Raw genomic sequence first — 27,889 nt, 5'->3', positions numbered from 1 at the left:
ATCTAGTTGTTGTCTTTTTTTGCATCTAATTTGGTGCCCATTTATGTGTCCTTGTTTTTGCCCAATTTGATATCCTTTTGTATGCCATGTTTTGTTCCCTTCTTTGTGTCAACTATTGCACAATTTTTCACTTCTAATTTAAAACACTTTGTATGTCAATTGTTTGCATTTTGTATTAATTCCTAGTTTAACATCCAATTTTACTTTCAATTTTGCATCCATGGTTACATCCGCATTTGACTTCTTATATAGAGTATATTTTTCTTTACATATATGACCCCCTTTATAGATTCATAGTGAAATATATGATAGTTTCTAAATATCATTAAAGCAGATATCACAATTCAAAATCATTTGTAAAGAAATTTAAGAGAAATTGACAACATCCATCCAAAAAAATAACAATGTGTCATTAACAATTTTCAAAACATGTATAAAATAGCAACATAATACTAATAAAATCAGTATTATTTTAAATCAAAACAACTAAAATTCAAATATGATTAACAAATCAAAATATTTCATGAATATCGTTATTCTACGATAAATTAACAACATACATAAATCAAACTCATCGTATGATTACAAAATCAAAATGTCTCATTGATATAGGGTAAATTCACAACACCCATCTAAACATAACAATGTCATTCTACACAATAATTTCTTCATAAAAAACAATGCATGTGCATGCCTAGCTACCACCACCAAGATCATCCTCATGATCATCTTGACCATCCTCATTACTCTGATCCACATCATCACCAACACCGCAACTATCATCATCATCTCCTCCTTCACCACCATCATCCTCATCCTCATCCTCATCATCTCCTGATATATGTTGAACATAATTTGGATCATCGTCTTGGCAATCATTACCTATAGCATTCTGACAAAAAAAATCAATATTACATGTTAGTATTAATTACATAACACAACGCATGTTTTTGTTATACAATGTTAACCATAAAATGAGGTAAGATATAATATCTAATAGTACTAAAAAATAAAATGAAAATATGGTTTAAAAGTATATTGGAAATCCAACTAAGATTACATACCATAGAGTCCATCCAAACAACAAATTCAACCCATCTCTTTTGCTGCAGCACCTCCTTTTCCAAATGATTTGGAGGTCTTCAGGGTAAAAATATATATCCCATGGTTTATATTTGGCCTTAAAAAACAGTAGAAAAAATAAAATTTGAGAACACAGGAGCAAGATGAAAAAGGAATTGCATGTCTAAACGTTTTGAAGTCTCAAAAAGCATTCATCAACATAGAGAAGACTACAACACTACTCTTCACTTCCAAGTTTTCAACTAATGGATTTAACTGACCAGCAATGTTTTTTGCATGAACCATGCTCAAATGCTCAAGATGAGGTAATGAATGGATGCTATGCGCCTATCTGTGAATTGCAACCACAAGCATACATGTAAGTGCAAATTTGTAAATCTCATACCCAGATTTACCCATCATCAAGCACACAACTTTTGCGGGATCCATTTGACATATCTTATGTTTAAGAAGGAATAACATCCTTGAAGAGACTCATGGCTTTTCTTAGGGAAGGATCTTTGCATGCAGAATCTAGATTAACTCTGAACATTTCAATCAAACTAAGGTAAATGAAAGGCAAAAATCTATCGGTCAAACCTCACAGGTTAAAAGCACCCGCTGAGTTTCACACAAATGAGAAAGCCTAAGGGAAAAGATTTGAGACATGCATGCTACATGATTTCATGTAGGATAAGTACCTAAGCTTAAGGCAAAAGATTTGAGACATGCAAATGTATGAAGTACAAGATTCAGATAAAGAGAAAGAAGCTCCTTCATGCCATATTCTCACTGACAGTGAATCTCAGATTAGGTACTTATCAAGCATGAAATCATGAAGCACACACCATGATAAGATTATCTGACTCCAACTACTGCATCAAGATGAAAAATTCAGCACTCTAGACAGTCACATAAGAATAAAAAAACATTCAAAAGATATGAATGCATATTAGCCACTATAGAGGACCAAAACATAAACTTACGCCATAGACAGTGTGGCTGAACCTTTCCCTGCTTTAGCTTCAACAACTTCAGTTCCTCCATCCTGTGTGCGCTTTGTCAAGGCTATAATGTCCTCCTCAGACAATGCAGAGTTTGGCTTTGGTGTTGCCTAAAAAAATTATCAAAACAAAAAAGTGTTAGTTCCCTTTTTAACTGTATTGAAGGGTAGGTAATTATGATCTCATTTTATCTTTGATAAATTAATCTTCTAATATCCAAGAGTAAAGAACAAACTCAAGATGAGGATCCAACAAAGTCATGTACATGTGAAAAAAGTGGAAGAATTGTAACACCCGCATGTCCACCTACAACAGGAACATCAACTTCTGCAGACAGCATAGGATGACATCAACAACAAACATAAAACTGAGAATTGTATCTAATGTTAAAAAAAGCATGATGTTGGTAAGATCCTGCAGCATATCATGTATTGGGTCTAGCCCAGATGGTTGTGTGCAAAGACTGTTATCCTTCCCAACCGGGTTCAATTCCCTCAAGTGACATCTTGAGCTGACTATATTTCTGATGGCCTTGAGCCCTATGATACCATCCTTGAAATGAGGAGAAGTGCCTGGCATGTTTGCCCAGGATGCATATTTCATGATTAAATTATAAAAAATAAAAATATTTTACAGAATACTAAATATTTGAGAGTAGCTAAGCATAACAAGCCAGAATTTTAAATACCTTCAACAGGAACTCCTGCTTTTGAAGCATAGAACGTCTTTGTGCGGACAACATCAAGAGTAGTAACACCAAAGAGTTTCTTTTCATTATAGGTCCCTGCCTTCTTAAAAACCTCAGCAGCTATTGGTACAATAGAATTTACAGGATTGCTGATGATATTTACAATTGCCTGCGATGGATATCAAGTCCTCAGCAATGCCATAAAAACCAATTCTAGATGATTTCTTGAATCCAAATATACCATTCCTGATAGAAGGAAAACATTATCCAGTACACTCTCCCCCCTCTCCATATCTCTATCTATATAATATGTAACAATATACTATACATACTGTACACACACACCAGTACATGAACAAAACAAATTATTGTGAAACATACTTCTTTATCTATTAACTTGCCACACTAATGGTAGTACATACTGATTGTATGTAATATATAACGTTATAGAGGATACCTCGTGATCAAGTGGATTTGTGCACAGTTAAATAGAAGACCAAGGATATTTTTTATATTGATATTCATATGCCAATTTTTTCAAAAGTCCAAAAGCTAAGTTACTAACTACAAGAGGAGAAACAAGAATAACAGGGCTTTAACAGTGGCTGCAAACTTGCATTGGACTACACAGCTAATTACTCTTAAGTTCATTTCAATTAGTATTTCCTTCTTATGGGCAAAAGTTAGCTGCAATTTGTCTAAATAAAGAGTCAATAATGAGTCAATCACCTATTCGTTTGACTCAAAGAAGTCTTCAAGCTTCGTTAACCTCTCCAGTAGAATTGATTATATACAAGAACAGTATGTAAATCTAGATCAACAACTTGCTTAAAGATTCTTGCAAATATGTATTTGTATATATTGCCATCTCTATAGATCTCAAACATACAAAGCCTTCGACAAAGCAACTTACAATGAACGTCATGCTTATTCCTATGAAATAGTCAATAAGAAAATCACATGAAAACAAAAACTTCAAAGAAGATCATAAATCATGACAAGTTACCTCTGGGCAGTATTTTGCAATTGCAGAGCAAAGAGATTTAACAATCCCTGCATTGATGTTGAAGAGATCATCACGGGTCATGCCAGGATTTCGAGGCACACCAGCAGGAATGATCACAACATCTGCATTCTCCAATGCCGTGCCAAGTTGTTCCTCTCCCATATATCCTGCAACCTGCACCCAGGTCACACTGCTGTGAATTACTGACAAGGTCGTGACACAAGCATGATAAAATCAATATGGCAGTACCAAATTAAATGATAAATATGTAGACCAAAAAATAAGAAAAGAAATTATTATCGCAAAGTTCCAAAAGAAGTAAAACTTGTTATCCTTGTTCCATGACCCAAGCAATGGTATGTCCTCCTCATAGTGAACAAGAATAGGATTATTTGTATTCTATAGTAAAATCCACCTTTTGGCTTTTACCGAGGAGATAGAGCACCAAAAGCAATGATTATGCTCGTAGGAGATTGAAGACCTATACCAACCCACGTTTCAATCAGGGTATAATCTTGTCCAATCCAGGTATACGACATTTCAATCAGGTATAGTCTTATCCAATCCAGGTATAAAAGTGATGCTGTGATAAATAATTAGCATCTCACAAGCCACTTTAGGGAGTTTATTCAACCTTAGTTTAATTTACGCTGCGAAGACTATTTTGATTTAATCTACTCATGGATAAAGAGGCAAATCTAAATGACCCCAAAAAGGTTGGATATAGAGGCAAATCCAATATGCAGAGGGTCATCAATTCAATCCTCACAAAATAACAAATTGACAATGCAATGAGACTATTCTAACTTCTAAGTAGTCATTAGGCCAAGTATGACTTAGATCCATCAGATCAAAAAGTCCTATTAAGCAGAGGCATATGATCCAGCCGTGGATTCTGCTAAAAATATAGATGCACTTTTCATCAAAAAAATATGAACTACCTCGTCCATTGGGCTGTGGTTTAGTGGCAAGTTGTAGGGTGCTTGTCATGAGGATGACCCAGGTTCAAAACCCAGGAGGCATATTCCCATGATAATGCGGCTGCCCATGTCATTCCAAAATATGAAGTCGGGTTAACGTGATAAACACCAGTTCAATGATAATGCAAAGGTGCTGTTAATGATGACCCCTGTGCTATTGAGGTTTGCACAGATGAGCCCACCTGCAAGTCATGCGTGACTTTGATGAATAGATGCAATTAAGGTGTTTCACCCACGCCAGTCAAAAGGCCTTGACCAAACAAAAACAATAATAGTGACCCCAACCTCAATTTCAACCTTCTCCTATCAATAGCAAATACTACTACTGCTAATAATAATAAGCACAGCCCAAATTTCAATCTAGCCATAAATGTCAGGCAGATTGTAGTCAAGTAGTTAAATCATAGCACTTTCAGTGCCCTCTTAGAAGTATGTTGCGGCATTATCTCACCATCGGAGTTAACTACCATATTGAGATTCAACAGACAAGATCAGGTGCAAATCCTGCATGAAATTGGTGGAATAGAGATTCTATGTTTGTAGCATCTACAATGAGGGCAAAACCCACTATGTTAACAGAAAGACATTTGCCAACAAGAAAACAATAAAAAATAATAATAATGTAGCCCTCAATATCTGCCTCTTTTGAAATGGCCCAAAGAATGTCAGGTATAGTCAAATCCAATATTCACGGTGTACAATACAATCGTTTTAGAATGACAATGCGATGGGCATTGCTTCAATGGATTGTTGGGCCAAATGTCACCTAGATCCATAAAATTAAAAACCCTAATCGAGTAGGTGCACATGATGCAGCCATGTATTTCCACGAAATAAATATCTAGGTTCTTTTTTTCATCAATCAAAATATGCACAAACACATTTACAAACTGACCATGAAAGTGAATTGAGTTGACCATTAACGTGAATTGGGTTGTGTTTAAGAAATTAAATCATTGCGCTTTCAGGGCTCAAACCCACGTTCAAAAGCCCCGGAAGGCATATTTCCTGCAAAAATGTGGCCAAAAGAATAAATTCCACATTCGAAGAATCCCAGAGACCTTGACAGGTTATAGCAGTGGAGTCTAAGCCTGGTATAAGGCCTGGTTCCTTTAAAAAAATAGGCGCTTACCAAAATAAATAAATTATCTGACCATGGACAATATCAGAAACGTAAAATCAAAGAACTAATAACAGGTAAAACACTAACGAAAAGTAGATCCTACCAAGTGGGTCGTCGTACGATCGATCCCAATGGAGATCCCTTGAAACTAAAATCAAAACATCTCTATCGTTCGCAGAGAGAACAGATCCAGCATACAGAGAACGAAAAAAACACGGTAGGAAAAATATATATCCCATGGTTTATATTTGGCCTTAAAAAACAGTGGAAAAAAAAATTTGAGAACACAGGAGCAAGATGAAAAAGGAATTGCATGTCTAAACATTTTGAAGTCTCAAAAAGCATTCATCAACATAGAGAAGACTACAACACTACTCTTCACTTCCAAGTTTTCAACTAATGGATTTAACTGACCAGCAATGTTTTTTGCATGAACCATGCTCAAATGCTCAAGATGAGGTAATGAATGGATGCTATGCGCCTATCTGTGAATTGCAACCACAGGCATACATGTAAGTGCAAATTTGTAAATCTCATACCCAGATTTACCCATCATCAAGCACACAACTTTTGCGGGATCCATTTGACATATCTTATGTTTAAGAAGGAATAACATCCTTGAAGAGACTCATGGCTTTTCTTAGGGAAGGATCTTTGCATGCAGAATCTAGATTAACTCTGAACATTTCAATCAAACTAAGGTAAATGAAAGGCAACAATCCATCGGTCAAACCTCACAGGTTAAAAGCACCCGCTGAGTTTCACACAAATGAGAAAGCCTAAGGGAAAAGATTTGAGACATGCATGCTACATGATTTCATGTAGGATAAGTACCTAAGCTTAAGGAAAAAGATTTGAGACATGCAAATGTATGAAGTACAAGATTCAGATAAAGAGAAAGAAGCTCCTTCATGCCATATTCTCACTGACAGTGAATCTCAGATTAGGTACTTATCAAGCATGAAATCATGTTGCATGCCAAGCATGAAATCATGAAGCACACACCATGATAAGATTATCTGACTCCAAATATTGCATCAAGATGAAAAATTCAGCACTCTAGACAGTCACATAAGAATAAAAAAACATTCAAAAGATATGAATGCATATTAGCCACTATAGAGGACCAAAACATAAACTTACGCCATAGACAGTGTGGCTGAACCTTTCCCTGCTTTTGCTTCAACAACTTCAGTTCCTCCATCCTGTGTGCGCTTTGTCAAGGCTTTAATGTCCTCCTCAGACAATACAGAGTTTGGCTTTGGTGTTGCCTAAATTTTTTTATCAAAACAAAAAAGTGTTAGTTCCCTTTTTAACTGTATTGAAGGGTAGGTAATTATGATCTCATTTTATCTTTGATAAATTAATCTTCTAATATCCAAGAGTAAAGAACAAACTCAAGATGAGGATCCAACAAAGTCATATACATGTGAAAAAAGTGGAAGAATTGTAACACCCGCATGTCCACCTACAACAGGAACATCAACTTCTGCAGACAGTATAGGATGACATCAACAACAAACATAAAATTGAGAATTGTATCTAATGTTAAAAAAAGCATGATGTTGGTAAGATCCTGCAGCATATCATGTATTGGGTCTAGCCCAGATGGTTGTGTGCAAAGACTGTTATCCTTCCCACCCGGGTTCAATTCCCTCAAGTGACATCTTGAGCTGACTATATTTCTGATGGCCTTGAGCCCTATGATACCATCCTTGAAATGAGGAGAAGTGCCTGGCATGTTTGCCTAGGATGCATATTTCATGATTAAATTATAAAAAATAATATTGTACAGAATACTAAATATTTGAGAGTAGCTAAGCATAACAAGCCAGAATTTTAAATACCTTCAACAGGAACTCCTGCTTTTGAAGCATAGAACGTCTTTGCACGGACAACATCAAGAGTAGTAACACCAAAGAGTTTCTTTTCATTATAGGTCCATGCCTTCTTAAAAACCTCAGCAGCTATTGGTACAGTAGAATTTACAGGATTGCTGATGATATTTACAATTGCCTGCCATGGATATCAAGTCCTCAGCAATGCCATAAAAACCAATTCTAGATGATTTCTTGAATCCAAATATACCATTCTTGATAGAAGGAAAACATTATCCAGTACACTCTCCCCCCTCTCCATATCTCTATCTATATAATATGTAACAATATACTATACAGTGTTTTTAAAACCGGAACCGGTCCACCTAATGAACCGGTTTACCGATCGGAACCGGTCTAACCGGGACTGGTTTGGTCTAAATGAATCGGTTTTAAAAAAAATACATTAAATAATTAATTTTTACTGAAACAAAACTATTTTTAAGATGTATCTATATTAGGAATAATATGATAAGGCGGCCAAAGATTTCTATGAGCTCAAACTCGGGCAACTGATAGATGAAGAATATACTGCCAGGTTCTTGGAGTTGTTTCTAAGTAGTTACTACTAACTTGTAAGCTTTGATATATGTTGATCTGTTAGTAGTTACTTGTGCCTAAATGCCCTGCCCGAGGTCCTATCTGGTGAACTGAAACTTGTTTACATAGATTTGGGACCTGTTCGTGAAAATCACTGTACTTTTGTCATTATTGTTCTTCTGTAGATGATGCTTCTTGTGCATGGGACCAATTTTCAGAAAATCACCAGTTGTGTTAAAATTCACGCAGTATGGATTGTAGCATACGGAAGTGTGGAGAGAGTGCCTTTAATTTCAAGGCTGAGCTGTTGCCATCATGACAGATTAACTGAAAATTCCATGGCACCGCACTGCTTTCTCATTAGTGTCCCTCTTACTATTGGTGATGATTGTATAGGATCTGTTCTCTAAAAATTATGTTATACTGTCCCATATGGAAGTATCGTTGAAAGATTTCCTGGAATTCAAGTCTGATGCTGCTATTCTTAGACATGGATGCAACAGGATGCTCAAATGGAGCCACTCATTGACACACTGTTACTCCTGTTTATGATTCTTGTGCAGAGAACCCGTTCTGGAAAAAAACCATATGATGTGATTGATCTACTCTGCTTTGATATTAGAATTTAGTCTTCTGCTGATGCTCTTGTATTGAACCCATTTTGAAAATTTCACCAAACAATGGATTGCACTTGGAACTTTGGAAGTTATTCAGAAAGTGTCCATTGAATGCAAAAATGTAACCATGTTTTTGTTAATTAATGATGGAGATGCATCCGACTAGGATTGAAGTTAAAATCATCTCACCAACTGGTGGGTAAAACTGTATCCGAGTCTCTGGAGGAATACAAGGGAAAAGTTGGGTCAATAATAAAGGAATATTTCGCTACTGACGATGTGGCTTCAGCAGCTGCTGATCTTTCTGATCTGGGCTGCCCGAGCTATCACCATTATTTTGTTAAAAAACTTATCTCCATGGCAATGGATAGGCATGACCGAGAAAAGGAGATGGCTGCAGTGCTCTTGTCCTCTCTGTATGCTGATGTTTTGCTGGGCGTGCCTAAAACCGGCCGGTTTAGGACAGAACCGGCCGGTTTGATACAAACCGGCCGGTTCCGTCCTAAACCGGCCGGTTTTCACCGGTTAGGGCCAAAAATCGGGCAAATGCAGAGGCTGACCGGGTTTTTAGGCCGGTTCGGACCGGCCAGCTAGCTAACCGGCCGGTTTGACCGGTTACCGGTTTTTCTGAGCGGTTTTTAAAACTATGACTATACATACTGTACACACACACCAGTACATGAACAAAACAAATAATTGTGAAACATACTTCTTTATCTATTAACTTGCCACACTAATGGTAGTACATACTGATTGTATGTAATATATAATGTTATAGAGGATACCTCGTGATCAAGTGGATTTGTGCACAGTTAAATAGAAGACCAAGGATATTTTTTATATTGATATTCATATGCCAATTTTCTCAAAAGTCCAAAAGCTAAGTTACTAACTACAAGAGGAGAAACAAGAATAACAGGGCTTTAACAGTGGCTGCAAACTTGCATTGGACTACACAGCTAATTACTCTTAAGTTCATTTCAATTAGTATTTCCTTCTTATGGGCAAAAGTTAGCTGCAATTTGTCTAAATAAAGAGTCAATAATGAGTCAATCACCTATTCGTTTGACTCAAAGAAGTCTTCAAGCTTCGTTAACCTCTCCAGTAGAATTGATTATATACAAGAATAATATGTAAATCTAGATCAACAACTTGCTTAAAGATTCTTGCAAATATGTATTTGTATATATTTCCATCTCTATAGATCTCAAACATACAAAGCCTTCAACAAAGCAACTTACAATGAACGTCATGCTTATTCCTATGAAATAGTCAATAAGAAAATCGCATGAAAACAAAAACTTCAAAGAAGATCATAAATCATGACAACTTACCTCTGGGCAGTATTTTGCAATTACAGAGCAAAGAGATTTAACAGTCCCTGCATTGATGTTGAAGAGATCATCACGGGTCATGCCAGGTTTTCGAGGCACACCAGCAGGAATGATCACAACATCTGCATTCTCCAATGCCGTGCCAAGTTGTTCCTCTCCCATATATCCTGCAACCTGCACCCAGGTCACACTGCTGTGAATTACTGACAAGGTCGTGACACAAGCATGATAAAATCAATATGGCAGTACCAAATTAAATGATAAATATGTAGACCAAAAAATAAGAAAAGAAATTATTATCGCAAAGTTCCAAAAGAAGTAAAACTTGTTATCCTTGTTCCATGACCCAAGCAATGGTATGTCCTCCTCATAGTGAAAAAGAATAGGATTATTTGTATTCTATAGTAAAATCCACCTTTTGGCTTTTACCGAGGAGATAGAGAACCAAAAGCAATGATTATGCTCGTAGGAGATTGAAGACCTATACCAACCCACGTTTCAATCAGGGTATAATCTTGTCCAATCCAGGTATACAACATTTCAATCAGGGTATAGTCTTATCCAATCCAGGTATAAAAGTGATGCTGTGATAAATAATTAGCATCTCACAAGCCACTTTAGGGAGTTTATTCAACCTTAGTTTAATTTACGCTGCGAAGACTATTTTGATTTAATCTACTCATGGATAAAGAGGCAAATCTAAATGACCCCAAAAAGGTTGGATATAGAGGCAAATCCAATATGCAGAGGGTCATCAATTCAATCCTCACAAAATAACAAATTGACAATGCAATGAAACTATTCTAACTTCTAAGTAGTCATTAGGCCAAGTATGACTTAGATCCATCAGATCAAAAAGTCCTATTAAGCAGAGGCATATGATCCAGCCGTGGATTCTGCTAAAAATATAGATGCACTTTTCATCAAAAAAATATGAACTACCTCGTCCATTGGGCTGTGGTTTAGTGGCAAGTTGTAGGGTGCTTGTCATGAGGATGACCCAGGTTCAAAACCCAGGAGGCATATTCCCATGATAATGCGGCTGCCCATGTCATTCCAAAATATGAAGTCGGGTTAACGTGATAAACACCAGTTCAATGATAATGCAGAGGTGCTGTTAATGATGACCCCTGTGCTATTGAGGTTTGCACAGATGAGCCCACCTGCAAGTCATGCGTGACTTTGATGAATAGATGCAATTAAGGTGTTTCACCCACGCCAGTCAAAAGGCCTTGACCAAACAAAAACAATAATAGTGACCCCAACCTCAATTTCAACCTTCTCCTATCAATAGCAAATACTACTACTGCTAATAATAATAAGCACAGCCCAAATTTCAATCTAGCCATAAATGTCAGGCAGATTGTAGTCAAGTAGTTAAATCATAGCACTTTCAGTGCCCTCTTAGAAGTATGTTGCGGCATTATCTCACCATCGGAGTTAACTACCATATTGAGATTCAACAGACAAGATCAGGTGCAAATCCTGCATGAAATTGGTGGAATAGAGATTCTATGTTTGTAGCATCTACAATGAGGGCAAAACCCACTATGTTAACAGAAAGACATTTGCCAACAAGAAAACAATAAAAAATAATAATAATGTAGCCCTCAATATCTGCCTCTTTTGAAATGGCCCAAAGAATGTCAGGTATAGTCAAATCCAATATTCACGGTGTACAATACAATCGTTTTAGAATGACAATGCGATGGGCATTGCTTCAATGGATTGTTGGGCCAAATGTCACCTAGATCCATAAAATTAAAAACCCTAATCGAGTAGGTGCACATGATGCAGCCATGTATTTCCACGAAATAAATATCTAGGTTCTTTTTTTCATCAATCAAAATATGCACAAACACATTTACAAACTGACCATGAAAGTGAATTGAGTTGACCATTAACGTGAATTGGGTTGTGTTTAAGAAATTAAATCATTGCGCTTTCAGGGCTCAAACCCACGTTCAAAAGCCCCGGAAGGCATATTTCCTGCAAAAATGTGGCCAAAAGAATAAATTCCACATTCGAAGAATCCCAGAGACCTTGACAGGTTATAGCAGTGGAGTCTAAGCCTGGTATAAGGCCTGGTTCCTTTAAAAAAATAGGCGCTTACCAAAATAAATAAATTATCTGACCATGGACAATATCAGAAACGTAAAATCAAAGAACTAATAACAGGTAAAACACTAACGAAAAGTAGATCCTACCAAGTGGGTCGTCGTACGATCGATCCCAATGGAGATCCCTTGAAACTAAAATCAAAACATCTCTATCGTTCGCAGAGAGAACAGATCCAGCATACAGAGAACGAAAAAAACACGGTAGGAAAAATATATATCCCATGGTTTATATTTGGCCTTAAAAAACAGTGGAAAAAAAAATTTGAGAACACAGGAGCAAGATGAAAAAGGAATTGCATGTCTAAACATTTTGAAGTCTCAAAAAGCATTCATCAACATAGAGAAGACTACAACACTACTCTTCACTTCCAAGTTTTCAACTAATGGATTTAACTGACCAGCAATGTTTTTTGCATGAAACATGCTCAAATGCTCAAGATGAGGTAATGAATGGATGCTATGCGCCTATCTGTGAATTGCAACCACAGGCATACATGTAAGTGCAAATTTGTAAATCTCATACCCAGATTTACCCATCATCAAGCACACAACTTTTGCGGGATCCATTTGACATATCTTATGTTTAAGAAGGAATAACATCCTTGAAGAGACTCATGGCTTTTCTTAGGGAAGGATCTTTGCATGCAGAATCTAGATTAACTCTGAACATTTCAATCAAACTAAGGTAAATGAAAGGCAACAATCCATCGGTCAAACCTCACAGGTTAAAAGCACCCGCTGAGTTTCACACAAATGAGAAAGCCTAAGGGAAAAGATTTGAGACATGCATGCTACATGATTTCATGTAGGATAAGTACCTAAGCTTAAGGAAAAAGATTTGAGACATGCAAATGTATGAAGTACAAGATTCAGATAAAGAGAAAGAATCTCCTTCATGCCATATTCTCACTGACAGTGAATCTCAGATTAGGTACTTATCAAGCATGAAATCATGTTGCATGCCAAGCATGAAATCATGAAGCACACACCATGATAAGATTATCTGACTCCAAATATTGCATCAAGATGAAAAATTCAGCACTCTAGACAGTCACATAAGAATAAAAAAACATTCAAAAGATATGAATGCATATTAGCCACTATAGAGGACCAAAACATAAACTTACGCCATAGACAGTGTGGCTGAACCTTTCCCTGCTTTTGCTTCAACAACTTCAGTTCCTCCATCCTGTGTGCGCTTTGTCAAGGCTTTAATGTCCTCCTCAGACAATACAGAGTTTGGCTTTGGTGTTGCCTAATTTTTTTTATCAAAACAAAAAAGTGTTAGTTCCCTTTTTAACTGTATTGAAGGGTAGGTAATTATGATCTCATTTTATCTTTGATAAATTAATCTTCTAATATCCAAGAGTAAAGAACAAACTCAAGATGAGGATCCAACAAAGTCATATACATGTGAAAAAAGTGGAAGAATTGTAACACCCGCATGTCCACCTACAACAGGAACATCAACTTCTGCAGACAGTATAGGATGACATCAACAACAAACATAAAACTGAGAATTGTATCTAATGTTAAAAAAAGCATGATGTTGGTAAGATCCTGCAGCATATCATGTATTGGGTCTAGCCCAGATGGTTGTGTGCAAAGACTGTTATCCTTCCCACCCGGGTTCAATTCCCTCAAGTGACATCTTGAGCTGACTATATTTCTGATGGCCTTGAGCCCTATGATACCATCCTTGAAATGAGGAGAAGTGCCTGGCATGTTTGCCTAGGATGCATATTTCATGATTAAATTATAAAAAATAATATTGTACAGAATACTAAATATTTGAGAGTAGCTAAGCATAACAAGCCAGAATTTTAAATACCTTCAACAGGAACTCCTGCTTTTGAAGCATAGAACGTCTTTGCACGGACAACATCAAGAGTAGTAACACCAAAGAGTTTCTTTTCATTATAGGTCCCTGCCTTCTTAAAAACCTCAGCAGCTATTGGTACAGTAGAATTTACAGGATTGCTGATGATATTTACAATTGCCTGCCATGGATATCAAGTCCTCAGCAATGCCATAAAAACCAATTCTAGATGATTTCTTGAATCCAAATATACCATTCTTGATAGAAGGAAAACATTATCCAGTACACTCTCCCCCCTCTCCATATCTCTATCTATATAATATGTAACAATATACTATACAGTGTTTTTAAAACCGGAACCGGTCCACCTAATGAACCGGTTTACCGACCGGAACCGGTCTAACCGGGACTGGTTTGGTCTAAATGAATCGGTTTTAAAAAAAATACATTAAATAATTAATTTTTACTGAAACAAAACTATTTTTAAGATGTATCTATATTAGGAATAATATGATAAGGCGGCCAAAGATTTCTATGAGCTCAAACTCGGGCAACTGATAGATGAAGAATATACTGCCAGGTTCTTGGAGTTGTTTCTAAGTAGTTACTACTAACTTGTAAGCTTTGATATATGTTGATCTGTTAGTAGTTACTTGTGCCTAAATGCCCTGCCCGAGGTCCTATCTGGTGAACTGAAACTTGTTTACATAGATTTGGGACCTGTTCGTGAAAATCACTGTACTTTTGTCATTATTGTTCTTCTGTAGATGATGCTTCTTGTGCATGGGACCAATTTTCAGAAAATCACCAGTTGTGTTAAAATTCACGCAGTATGGATTGTAGCATACGGAAGTGTGGAGAGAGTGCCTTTAATTTCAAGGCTGAGCTGTTGCCATCATGACAGATTAACTGAAAATTCCATGGCACCGTACTGCTTTCTCATTAGTGTCCCTCTTACTATTGGTGATGATTGTATAGGATCTGTTCTCTAAAAATTATGTTATACTGTCCCATATGGAAGTATCGTTGAAAGATTTCCTGGAATTCAAGTCTGATGCTGCTATTCTTAGACATGGATGCAACAGGATGCTCAAATGGAGCCACTCATTGACACACTATTACTCTTGTTTATGATTCTTGTGCAGAGAACCCGTTCTGGAAAAAAACCATATGATGTGATTGATCTACTCTGCTTTGATATTAGAATTTAGTCTTCTGCTGATGCTCTTGTATTGAACCCATTTTGAAAATTTCACCAAACAATGGATTGAACTTGGAACTTTGGAAGTTATTCAGAAAGTGTCCATTGAATGCAAAAATGTAACCATGTTTTTGTTAATTAACGATGGAGATGCATCCGACTAGGATTGAAGTTAAAATCATCTCACCAACTGGTGGGTAAAACTGTATCCGAGTCTCTGGAGGAATACAAGGGAAAAGTTAGGTCAATAATAAAGGAATATTTCGCTACTGACGATGTGGCTTCAGCAGCTGCTGATCTTTCTGATCTGGGCTGCCCGAGCTATCACCATTATTTTGTTAAAAAACTTATCTCCATGGCAATGGATAGGCATGATCGAGAAAAGGAGATGGCTGCAGTGCTCTTGTCCTCTCTGTATGTTGATGTTTTGCTGGGCGTGCCTAAAACCGGCCGGTTTAGGACAGAACCGGCCGTTTTGATACAAACCGGCCGGTTTAGGACAGAACCGGCCGTTTTGATACAAACCGGCCGGTTTCGTCCTAAACCGCTGATTTTCACCAGTTAGGGCCAAAAATCGGGCAAATGCAGAGGCTGACCGGGTTTTTAGGCCGGTTCGGACCGGCCAGCTAGCTAACCGACCGGTTTGACCGGTTACCGGTTTTTCTGAGCGGTTTTTAATACTATGACTATACATACTGTACACACACACCAGTACATGAACAAAACAAATAATTGTGAAAAATACTTCTTTATCTATTAACTTGCCACACTAATGGTAGTACATACTAATTGTATGTAATATATAATGTTATAGAGGATACCTCGTGATCAAGTGGATTTGTGCACAGTTAAATAGAAGACCAAGGATATTTTTTATATTGATATTCATATGTCAATTTTCTCAAAAGTCCAAAAGCTAAGTTACTAACTACAAGAGGAGAAACAAGAATAACAGGGCTTTAACAGTGGCTGCAAACTTGCATTGGACTACACAGCTAATTACTCTTAAGTTCATTTCAATTAGTATTTCCTTCTTATGGGCAAAAGTTAGCTGCAATTTGTCTAAATAAAGAGTCAATAATGAGTCAATCACCTATTCGTTTGACTCAAAGAAGTCTTCAAGCTTCGTTAACCTCTCCAGTAGAATTGATTATATACAAGAATAATATGTAAATCTAGATCAACAACTTGCTTAAAGATTCTTGCAAATATGTATTTGTATATATTTCCATCTCTATAGATCTCAAACATACAAAGCCTTCAACAAAGCAACTTACAATGAACGTCATGCTTATTCCTATGAAATAGTCAATAAGAAAATCGCATGAAAACAAAAACTTCAAAGAAGATCATAAATCATGACAACTTACCTCTGGGCAGTATTTTGCAATTACAGAGCAAAGAGATTTAACAGTCCCTGCATTGATGTTGAAGAGATCATCACGGGTCATGCCAGGTTTTCGAGGCACACCAGCAGGAATGATCACAACATCTGCATTCTCCAATGCCGTGCCAAGTTGTTCCTCTCCCATATATCCTGCAACCTGCACCCAGGTCACACTGCTGTGAATTACTGACAAGGTCGTGACACAAGCATGATAAAATCAATATGGCAGTACCAAATTAAATGATAAATATGTAGACCAAAAAATAAGAAAAGAAATTATTATCGCAAAGTTCCAAAAGAAGTAAAACTTGTTATCCTTGTTCCATGACCCAAGCAATGGTATGTCCTCCTCATAGTGAAAAAGAATAGGATTATTTGTATTCTATAGTAAAATCCACCTTTTGGCTTTTACCGAGGAGATAGAGCACCAAAAGCAATGATTATGCTCGTAGGAGATTGAAGACCTATACCAACCCACGTTTCAATCAGGGTATAATCTTGTCCAATCCAGGTATACAACATTTCAATCAGGGTATAGTCTTATCCAATCCAGGTATAAAAGTGATGCTGTGATAAATAATTAGCATCTCACAAGCCACTTTAGGGAGTTTATTCAACCTTAGTTTAATTTACGCTGCGAAGACTATTTTGATTTAATCTACTCATGGATAAAGAGGCAAATCTAAATGACCCCAAAAAGGTTGGATATAGAGGCAAATCCAATATGCAGAGGGTCATCAATTCAATCCTCACAAAATAACAAATTGACAATGCAATGAGACTATTCTAACTTCTAAGTAGTCATTAGGCCAAGTATGACTTAGATCCATCAGATCAAAAAGTCCTATTAAGCAGAGGCATATGATCCAGCCGTGGATTCTGCTAAAAATATAGATGCACTTTTCATCAAAAAAATATGAACTACCTCGTCCATTGGGCTGTGGTTTAGTGGCAAGTTGTAGGGTGCTTGTCATGAGGATGACCCAGGTTCAAAACCCAGGAGGCATATTCCCATGATAATGCGGCTGCCCATGTCATTCCAAAATATGAAGTCGGGTTAACGTGATAAACACCAGTTCAATGATAATGCAGAGGTGCTGTTAATGATGACCCCTGTGCTATTGAGGTTTGCACAGATGATCCCACCTGCAAGTCATGCGTGACTTTGATGAATAGATGCAATTAAGGTGTTTCACCCACGCCAGTCAAAAGGCCTTGACCAAACAAAAACAATAATAGTGAGCCCAACCTCAATTTCAACCTTCTCCTATCAATAGCAAATACTACTACTGCTAATAATAATAATAAGCACAACCCAAATTTCAATCTAGCCATAAATGTCAGGCAGATTGTAGTCAAGTAGTTAAATCATAGCACTTTCAGTGCCCTCTTAGAAGTATGTTGCGGCATTATCTCACCATCAGAGTTAACTACCATATTGAGATTCAACAGACAAGATCAGGTGCAAATCCTGCATGAAATTGGTGGAATAGAGATTCTATGTTTGTAGCATCTACAATGAGGGCAAAACCCACTATGTTAACAGAAAGACATTTGCCAACAAGAAAACAATCAAAAATAATAATAATGTAGCCCTCAATATCTGCCTCTTTTGAAATGGCCCAAAGAATGTCAGGTATAGTCAAATCCAATATTCACGGTGTACAATACAATCGTTTTAGAATGACAATGCGATGGGCGTTGCTTCAATGGATTGTTGGGCCAAATGTCACCTAGATCCATAAAATTAAAAACCCTAATCGAGTAGGTGCACATGATGCAGCCATGGATTTCCACGAAATAAATATCTAGGTGCTTTTTTTCATCAATCAAAATATGCACAAACACATTTACAAACTGACCATGAAAGTGAATTGAGTTGACCATTAACGTGAATTGGGTTGTGTTTAAGAAATTAAATCATTGCGCTTTCAGGGCTCAAACCCACGTTCAAAAGCCCCGGAAGGCATATTTCCTGCAAAAATGTGGCCAAAAGAATAAATTCCACATTCGAAGAATCCCAGAGACCTTGACAGGTTATAGTAGTGGAGTCTAAGCCTGGTATAAGGCCTGGTTCCTTTAAAAAAATAGGTGCTTACCAAAATAAATAAATTATCTGACCATGGACAATATCAGAAACGTAAAATCAAAGAACTAATAACAGGTAAAACACTAACGAAAAGTAGATCCTACCAAGTGGGTCGTCGTACGATCGATCCCAATGGAGATCCCTTGAAACTAAAATCAAAACATCTCTATCGTTCGCAGAGAGAATAGATCCAGCATACAGAGAACGAAGAAAACGCGGTAGGAAAAGAGGAACCCACCTCAGCACGGCTGTTGATGTGGCCGACATCTGCAGCCACACCTGGAGTGCCAGCGATATCATAGAGCGCCAACTTTGACACCAGAGGATTGAGTTTCATCAGAAGAGCCAATGGCTGCCCGAAACCCCCAGCAACTCCCAACACAACAACCTTGCGTGGCGGACTTCCACCACTCGAATAAAACCTTCTCGGCATAACATTAGTTTTGAAAGAAGAAGATGATGCATTCTTCAGTGCAGATCCCACCAATCATCGCATTGCAGAACTCATTTTTGCCGCTGGTAACACTGAAAGAATGCAAGCTGAAGGTAGATGAAGAAGAAGGGGGAGATTCCAGAGCTTAAAGGCCGAATCAATGGAGATGTGTGGATACGACTTTGTTAAAATGGATTTTAAAGCCTCACGGTACTATGCAGGGCTTTGGTTTAATCTATTTTATTGCGAAATTCTTAGTTATTGACAATCAGACAGCTCGTGATAGAAATCCCTCTTTTGGGGGGACGAGGTTTGGGAATGGAACATCATGTGATCGAAATTTTCAGTTGGTCAAATGTTAATTAAGTTATTATAAAATAGAGATATTTTTTATTTTATTTTTTTAAATAAATTTAATAATATTAGGAGATTTTTATCAAACTCTGGTTAGGGGTCAGACTAGTTTACAATGTATTTAAACATTGCAAATCTCGGTGTGTTTAAAAGGAAAGTGTTTTTTTTTTTTCTTCTTCAGGGGTGTTAGTTATTTATGGAATATGTCATATTGTGGATATTTTGATTGATATTGGACCATTTTAGTTGTTTGTTATGTATGTCGAATAGTCCAATCCCAAGGAATCCTCGAAAGTGGTGAATCTTTGCAGAGAATCTTTAAAAGTGGTGAATATGATGTTAGGGTGTTTTTTAAAAGGGAGTGATAATTGAGATAGCTATATATTTTAAAAGAATATGTTTTTAGGGGTTATAAGAGTGTGAAGGACCATTTTCCATTCTAGGGAAAGGGAAAGGTTTATATTTAGGGATTAGGATAGTTTTTAATTTTTATTTCAAGGTAATAAGATCATTGAGGAAAGATATTATAAAAATATAATTGTTGATGGAGATTTATAATGATAATTAAATCTTTTTATAAAGGTATAAGGTAGGGTTAAAGAATGTTGTTATAAATAGTTTATAGGATAAATAAAGAGATAGAATTGTTTGAAAGAATGGAGTTATTTCATGTGCTTAGCGCAGTAAATAACAAGGTAGTTGGGTTAATGTAGCAAGTAAGTTAGATAAACGAGTATTTTAAAATAAAATCCGGTAAGTAAGGGTATTAATCCCATAAGAGTTCAGCCTTGAGCTAATAATGACATATTTTTGTAAGATTAGAGGATTTAGATTATATTACTGCGAGAAAAAACGTGATTATAACATAGATGGATTGGTTTGGTCTATCGTTAGGGAGGTCAAAGCAATAGCACATAAACAAAATTTTCATATTGCTCGCATTCTTTCTGACCTGAGAGTCTGGGAATTTAAACCAAAAACAAGGATATGCATAGACAAAATTACATAAACTAAGAGACCAAAATACATTCTGAAACAAGTAGAAGAATAGAGACGGTATAGAGAGAGTTATCATTTTTCCTAGAGTTGCACTTGAGTTGTCATTCTACAGGGTGTTAAGTATGAGCTCGAGGGTGAGAGTCATCTCCTGTGGTTGATGGAGCCTGGGTAGTAGATAGAATTTGGTTGAGGTTGTCATCCATGTCATTCAGCATGTTCTCCATGTTGTTCATTCTGTCCAGGAGTTCTAACATCAAATAAGGAGCTCTTGTTAGGTGTCAACCCTGTCAGTAAGTACCCGACCCATGAGTGTCTTAGTATGCCATTACAGGTTAATATTATTAAGCAGAGGCCCTCGCCCTGGTGGAGTTTCTGTTATCATGAATATAATCTTGTGTTTCTCGCTCCACGTGATGATTTGGCACATATCTTCTAGCCCAACGAACTTGCCCTTTGATGTAAGCGATAGCTCACTACATGACCTCAAGAACGAGACGTTGATAATGGTCCACGATGGCTCCGGTGGAATCCTGAGCATGGGAGGCATGCAGGGAGGGAGGAGTAGGAGAGGGGGGTTGACTCGATCTGCCCCTATGTTCTGCCTCTGTGGAGATGGTGGTGCAACATCGAACCATGACTGAGTGAGAGGTAGGGGCGGCAGAAAGTCGATTGTGGGTAAAAATAAACTAGATAGAGGTTAACCTTTCTAACTGAAAGTGGGGGGGGGGGGGTTAAAATTGTGAGGAGGCTCAGGTGAGGAAACCTGCAACAAAAATAAAGCCAAGCATGGGGACAGAGAGACAAGATCCGGAATTCCAAATCGGAGCAAGAAGAGAGGTTGTGGAAAAGAACCAATCCTGAAGTGAGTTGCAAGGGGAGTAAAGGAGAAGACCAAACTTGATTGATAGAGATCCTTGTAAAGGAGAGGCATGGATGATCACTGAAAGTGGAGATCCTAAGGGGTTGATTGCAAGTGCAAACGTCGGGGATTACATGGCGCTTGCAAGCTAGAGTCATTGATAGAGTGTTGCAGGACCCCATGACCATATGCCCTATTTTAAAGGCTTCGAGAATTGGCTGTATTTTTCTCTTAATGATCCAACATGATATGCTTTGCTTCTTTAAATGACAGTGGTGTACTCACCTACACAAAACCATGAATGTGTGCTCGATTCGAAGAGTGTGAGATCTACGAAATGATAGTAGCCCACCTCCTTTCGTACAAATGCCTCTAATACCATAAATATCATCCTCTACTGAGAATTGTGATGGTGGTGGCAGATATGCCATGCAGGTCGCTAGGTGTGGGCATCTTGCCTCCCTCTCATATGATTACTACAGATCATGGTGAATCAGGAAAATTAATGTTGTGCACCCACCTTAGGGAACTTTGTCTTGTTCAACAATGTCCTGACATTCATGCTTACATTGAGCAACAAAAATTTGTTCCCATAGAGATTTCATGACCTCTAAAGTGAAGTTGAGCCCTTCATTGGCAAGCATGTTTACCAACTTGTTGCCCTTTCTTAGTATGTGTTGGAAAGCAAGTGCATTGAAGTTTAGGAGTTGTTTTGTGATATTCTCTAGACTAGCCAAAAGTCTCCAACTCCTTTAGCTCGAGTAGCCCCGCCTACCACCATCTATTTGATCTCTGCAAAGAAATGTAGTAAGATCATTTCACAGACTAGGAAATTTGTTTTCCTTATGATTCACCCTCAGGACAAGAAGAAGATTGTGGCCACAAATTCCAAACATGGCTCCTCTGCACAGTAGTAGCAGATGGACAAGGTCATGGAGGAGTACAAGGACATTTTCACCTCACCTGCGGGGGTACCTCTCCATTGTCAGGTCAAGCACTCCATCGATCTGACCCCAAGCGCGTCATTCCCAATGGATCAATATATCGACGTTGTGTTCTGGAGAAGAATGAGATCAAGAGGCAAATTCAGGAGTTGTTGCAGAAAGGGCACATTAGGAAAAGCTCATCACCCTGTGGGAGTCTGATTGTATTGGTACATAAGAAGGATGGGACCTGGAGACTCTATATTGACTATCGGGTGCCAAACAAAATCATTGTCTATAATAGGTACCCAATCCCATGGATTGATGACCTTCTGGACCAGCTCAAGGGGGGCAAATATTCCAGCAATATTAACTTGAAGTTTGGTTAATTCTGATGTGTGGAAGACTGCCTTCAAATCCAAGGAGGGACTTTTCGAATGGTTGGTCATGCCTTTCAAGTTGACGAATGTTACTGCAACCTTCATGAAGTTGATGGATGACATCTTGTGACCCTTCACCAATGCATTTGTGGTGGTGTATTTAGATGACATCTTAATCTTCAACCAAAGTTGGGAATGAACAAGAGGTTAGTCATGATGATAATACATGGAATGAATACTTTGATACAATTGTTATACTTTGTGGGTGTTATAAATAAGTTCAGTTATAAATTAATGGACGATATAAGTACATCATATAGTCTAATCTCTAACCTTGGAAAAAATAATGCATGTATCAATTATTTTAGGTTGGCAATGGAATCAGAACAAATGAGGAGTTTAATCATTTTGATAGACCAATACAAATACCTGCATATGGACGTGGCCTACGCCGTACAATTAAATCACGCAAAAAGAAATGGGTGGAAGAGGATATGACAATGGAGTTTGTAAATGAAATAGAAAATCAACACAATGAACAAGAGGTTGGTCATGATGATACTACATGCATAGATGAATAATTTGAGACAATTGTTGTTTTTGGATGTTCCTAAGGTAGAAAATCTAAGAATATGAAATTAATGTGGCTTGTTTTTAAAATAATGTGTTCAAAAATAATATTTTTAATTTATTGTATACATGTATAATGTTGTTTTGTTGAGTAATTTATTGCGTATATCTTTGAAATGGATCCATGTTTTATACAGTAATTGCTATCTAACATTAAATAATGGTTGCATTTAATTATAGGTAAACGATGTTGATGATACACCTATTAATGATCAAGATCCAACTAGACCATTAAGAATTCAACGAGATGATCCAATTCATCCTTTAAACCATACTAGGAGAAGAAGAGAAGCATTGAAGAGAGCACTACCACGTGAAAAATTTGAGGAATTGATGAAATTAGCATACATTGATGACATGCCATCCACTACTCAGAGTAGAGATGTCGATGGAAATGTAATGCATGAAGAATGATAGTAATACGTATCCAGAAGATGGTATTGAAACTAGTAATTGTTCACGAATCCATAAGATTGTAAGGTCATTCTCATTATCATAATCATTGTCATCATCATCACCATCATCCTTGTCATTGTTATTGCCATCATTACATTATCATCATAATCACCATTCATGCCATCATCATCATCATTATGGACATTGTTTGCAATTGTTCATAATTGTAGATGTTGTAAGAAATATCATCAACCCAAAAAATGTGATCAGTGCTAGAAAAGGGTTGTTTAGGACACATTGATATACGTAAGAGAAATAACAACTCTATTTTTGACAGATGATCGATGATGATCATCATCACCACCATTATCATCGTCATTGTCATTTTTATCATCCCCATCATCATCATTAATGTAATTTCTATCGACATTGTTGTAATCATGCATCATCATCATTCATGCCATTATTGTTTTTGATGATGACCTAGATGAAAATGATGATCATGACACCAAAGATAATGCTTATGATTATGACAATGACAACATCTAAAATTGGGAAGATTCGCCAACGTCATTAGCATCGTCGTCATCATAATCATTGCCATCATCATCATTGTCATTGTAACCACTATCGTCTTTATCATCATAATCACAATTCATGTCATCGCCATCATCTTTATTTTCATCATTGTCAATATTATTGACATTGTCATCAATTGTTCATAATTGTCAATGCCATAAGGAATATCATCAATGCAGAAAATATGATGAGTGTTGGAAAAGGGATGCAAAAGCGAACATAGAAATGGGGGCAACAATAGAAGTAAAATTGGATGAAAAGTGGATACAACATAAGTAGATGCACAACAACATGAAAAACCTGACACAAAAGTGGATGCAAAAGTAGATGCAGTTGTCAATGCAAACTTGGATGCAACCATGAAGGCAAAAGTGGAAGCAAACATGGGTCCAATGGTAGGTGTAAAACTTGGCACAAATTGTGGTGAAACAAATGTGGATGCAACAATGGAAACAAAAGTATATGCAAAAATGGATGAAACAAAAGTGGATGCAATAGGGGATGCAAACGTGGAAGCAAATGTGGTTGCAATGGTAGGCGTAAGATATGGTGCAATAAAAGTGGATGTAACAATAGACAAAAAATATGCAAAATAAGATGCAAAAATGGATGTAAAAGTGGAAGCAAACATTGATGCAACAGGCAAAACAAAATTGGATGCAAAAAATGGATATAATGTAAGTAGATGCAAAAGTAGATACAAAACGAGATGCAAAACCCAATGCATAAACCTGACATAAAAGTGGATGCAAAAATAGATGCAATATTTGATGCAAAAGAGGATGTGAACATGGATGCAAAATTGGAAGCAAACGTGGATACAACAGTGAGTGCAAAACATGGTGCAAATTGTGGCATAACAAAAGTGGATGTAATGATAGATGCAAAAAAAGAATCAAAGTATGATGCAAATGAAGATGTAAAAAGGGATGCAAAAAGTGAAATTTAAAATGGGTGCAACAGTGGATGCAAAATTGTGTGCAAAAGTGGATGCAATAGAAGTCGATGCAAAAGTAGATGCAAAACGAGACACAAAACCTGATGCAAATCCCAGTCCAAAATTGGATACAAAAAGGGATGCAAAAATAGATGTAGTAGTTGATGAAAACCTAGACGCAAATGAGGATGCAAACGTGGATGCAAAATTATAATCAAAAGTGGGTGCAAAAGGAGGTGCCAAACTAGGCGCTAATTGTGGCACAAAAATATTAGATGCAATAGTGGGTACAATAATAGATGCAAAAGAGGATGTAAATATGGATGCCAAACAAGAGGGAAAAGTGGATGCAACAAAAGTAGATGCAAAATTTTATGCAAAACTAGACACAAAACTCGATGTAAAACTTGGCGCAAAAGAGATGCACAAATGGATGCAAAAAATGATTTAAAAAAGGATGCAAAAAAGGATGTAAAAGTCGATGCAAAAGTTGATGCAAGTGTAGGTGCAAAAAGTGGATGCAAAAGTATGTCAAACAAAATTAGGTGCCAAACTTGATGCAAAACCTGGAACAAAACCTGGTGTAAAGGATGACACAAAACTTGGCATAAAATTTGGTGCAAAACGTGGTGCAAAACCTATTGCAATACCTGGTGCTAAACTTGGTGTAAGATTTGGTGCAAAACTTGATGCAAATTTTGTGTCAAGTTTTGCACCATATTTGATAAATGGATGCAAATAGCACCAAAAATGGGCTCTAGATGCAAAAAAAGAAGTAAAAAGGGACGCTAATCGCTGGTTTTGTTGTAGTGGTACTTAACTTAAAAATTAGTTTGTTAAAAACATAGAAAGGGGTATTTTTCATAAATATATATGAGTTTTTTTTTTAATTAATTAATTTTAATGATTAAGAAAATATATTATTATTTTTAATTAATTAATTAATTATTTTATTTGTTTATTGAGCCGAGAGATTTATTCTACAACCCAATATAATGTGCAAGGCTTTCCGTCAATCATCAAAGTTGAAATTTTGCTCATGTACCTCAATTTATTTATTTATTTATTTTTTCAAATCTAAAAATAAAAATAAATAAATAACTATACAAAATATCTAGATAATATAGGATTATAAGATCCCTCTCGGCTCATGTTAGATATGTGAAGAAATTGGATCGCTCATGTTAGATAAGTGAAGAAATTGGATCCCTTTAGGCTCATGTTAGATCTGTATTTAAGATGTATCTATGTTGGTTTATTTTGGAATGAAAGTATCATAAATTTGGAGTATTTCCTCATATTTCATGGATGCTAAATTGGGTAAATAGTAGTCCATGTGCAGTGTATCCGTTCTATGCTTTGGAAGTTTCTTTGGCATATTTTTCAATCTAATTTGTCTAGAATCCTGCAAAAAAAATAAAAAATCAAACCCATAATCAATAACAACTAGCAACAATATCAAATAACTTCATATCTAACTCTAAACCAATTAAACTAATATTTAAGACTGTTTCTCTTTTTTTCCCCTAGGAAAAAATCGTAATTTTATTCATGTTGATAAAATTACATTTTGTAGATGCTTGGAGCATATGCATATGGCTGTTCCTATAATAACAGGCAGCATAACAGAAATAAGAACACAGAATAGTATAAGACTAGAAAGGAATGCAGCAAAATTTAAGATATTGTGTCTACCGGCCTATATTTTCCTTCCTTTTTTCTTCTCCACTTTTCGCCAGCCTCCAGTGTTGGCAGTGGGGACAATTATGGCAAGTTGGTTTTCCTCTATGTGCCCAGGTTGTTCTTTGTCCGAGTCTGATCCTTCGGTACTATGTGCTCGTTTGGCACCGCTTATTTCCAGCTGTTGTTCTTGCTGCCGTACCATGCTGTTTGGTTCAAGTTTGGGCCCTTCGGTGTTCTCTTCCTCCATTTGTTTCTGGCTCCTGTATATGTCTGTGGGTTCCATGTTTAGTGCCTCCTCCTCCAGTGGTTCAGTATGCTGCCAACCTTTTGGCTTTTTCTGTTGTTTCTTATTCCCCTTAGGCTCCTTACAAGTCAGTGGACATGCATATTGTAGGTGCCCTGTTTGCAAGCAGTTGCGACATCTGAAAGCCGTGTTTTCGTAATCTAGCTGTTGCGTCCACAGTGAATTATTGAAATTCAATGTAATATGATCTGGGAGTCCTTGGCTTAGATCCACTTCTACACATATTCTAGCATATGTGAAAATTCCTCGACTTGCTCTGTCCTCATCTATTTTGAGATATTTTCCTAAGGAGTTCCCAATGGCTATTAAAGCTTTTCGGTGCCAGAAATGCAGTGGTAGGTTGTGTAGCCTTACCCAGACTGGCATTGTCGATACTACCATGGTATTGGCGTCGAACTCGGGGAACCATGGTGTGAGAAAGAGACCAGCATTGCCCCAGAACTAGGGCCCCTGGTTAATGGTATTGTCTCGTTCTAGCTCTGTGCTAAATCTGACTATGAAGAATCCCTTAGGGCATAGATATATTTCACAATTGGGTGTCCATGATGTGTAGATCCAATGGTGT

The 27,889-nt window shown here is 37.0% G+C and overlaps 2 protein-coding genes across 5 annotated transcripts; both read right to left on the bottom strand.

Moving 5' to 3' along the window:
* Nucleotides 1-746: 746 nt before the first annotated feature.
* On the bottom strand, nt 747-14,347 carry LOC149152577 (malate dehydrogenase, mitochondrial-like). Of its 4 annotated transcripts, none has more exons than XR_016263065.1 (9): nt 14,183-14,347; nt 13,763-13,824; nt 13,479-13,606; nt 10,232-10,405; nt 7,711-7,879; nt 7,291-7,352; nt 7,007-7,134; nt 3,761-3,934; nt 755-892 (listed from the first exon to the last, which is right to left on the bottom strand). XR_016263065.1 is itself a non-coding variant. In XM_089441295.1 (8 exons), exons 4-8 carry the CDS (start codon nt 10,391-10,393, stop codon nt 883-885), a joined length of 531 nt encoding a protein of 176 aa, XP_089297421.1. In that variant the 5' UTR covers nt 10,394-10,405; nt 13,479-13,606; nt 13,763-13,824; nt 14,183-14,347; the 3' UTR covers nt 747-882. The 4 variants fall into 4 exon arrangements, 2 of the variants coding, with proteins under 2 accessions (XP_089297421.1, XP_089297422.1); XR_016263066.1 differs by lacking the exon at nt 755-892 and adding an exon at nt 2,796-2,923; XM_089441295.1 differs by lacking the exon at nt 3,761-3,934 and having other exon boundaries at nt 747-892.
* On the bottom strand, nt 13,475-19,382 carry LOC149152576 (malate dehydrogenase, mitochondrial-like). Its single transcript, XM_089443529.1, has 5 exons — nt 19,086-19,382; nt 16,742-16,915; nt 14,183-14,351; nt 13,763-13,824; nt 13,475-13,606 (listed from the first exon to the last, which is right to left on the bottom strand). The coding sequence occupies exons 1-5, from the start codon at nt 19,278-19,280 to the stop codon at nt 13,475-13,477; spliced, it is 732 nt and encodes a 243-aa protein (XP_089299655.1). The 5' UTR covers nt 19,281-19,382.
* Between the last annotated feature and the right edge of the window lie 8,507 nt (nt 19,383-27,889).

Source organism: Pinus tabuliformis, chromosome 9 (assembly GCF_031772625.1).
Source record: "Pinus tabuliformis cultivar Carrire ecotype Pingquan chromosome 9, CPIR1, whole genome shotgun sequence".
Taxonomy (NCBI): domain Eukaryota; kingdom Viridiplantae; phylum Streptophyta; class Pinopsida; order Pinales; family Pinaceae; genus Pinus; species Pinus tabuliformis.
Note: the sequence above shows the minus strand (reverse complement) of the source record. Positions and strands in the feature narration are given on the sequence as shown.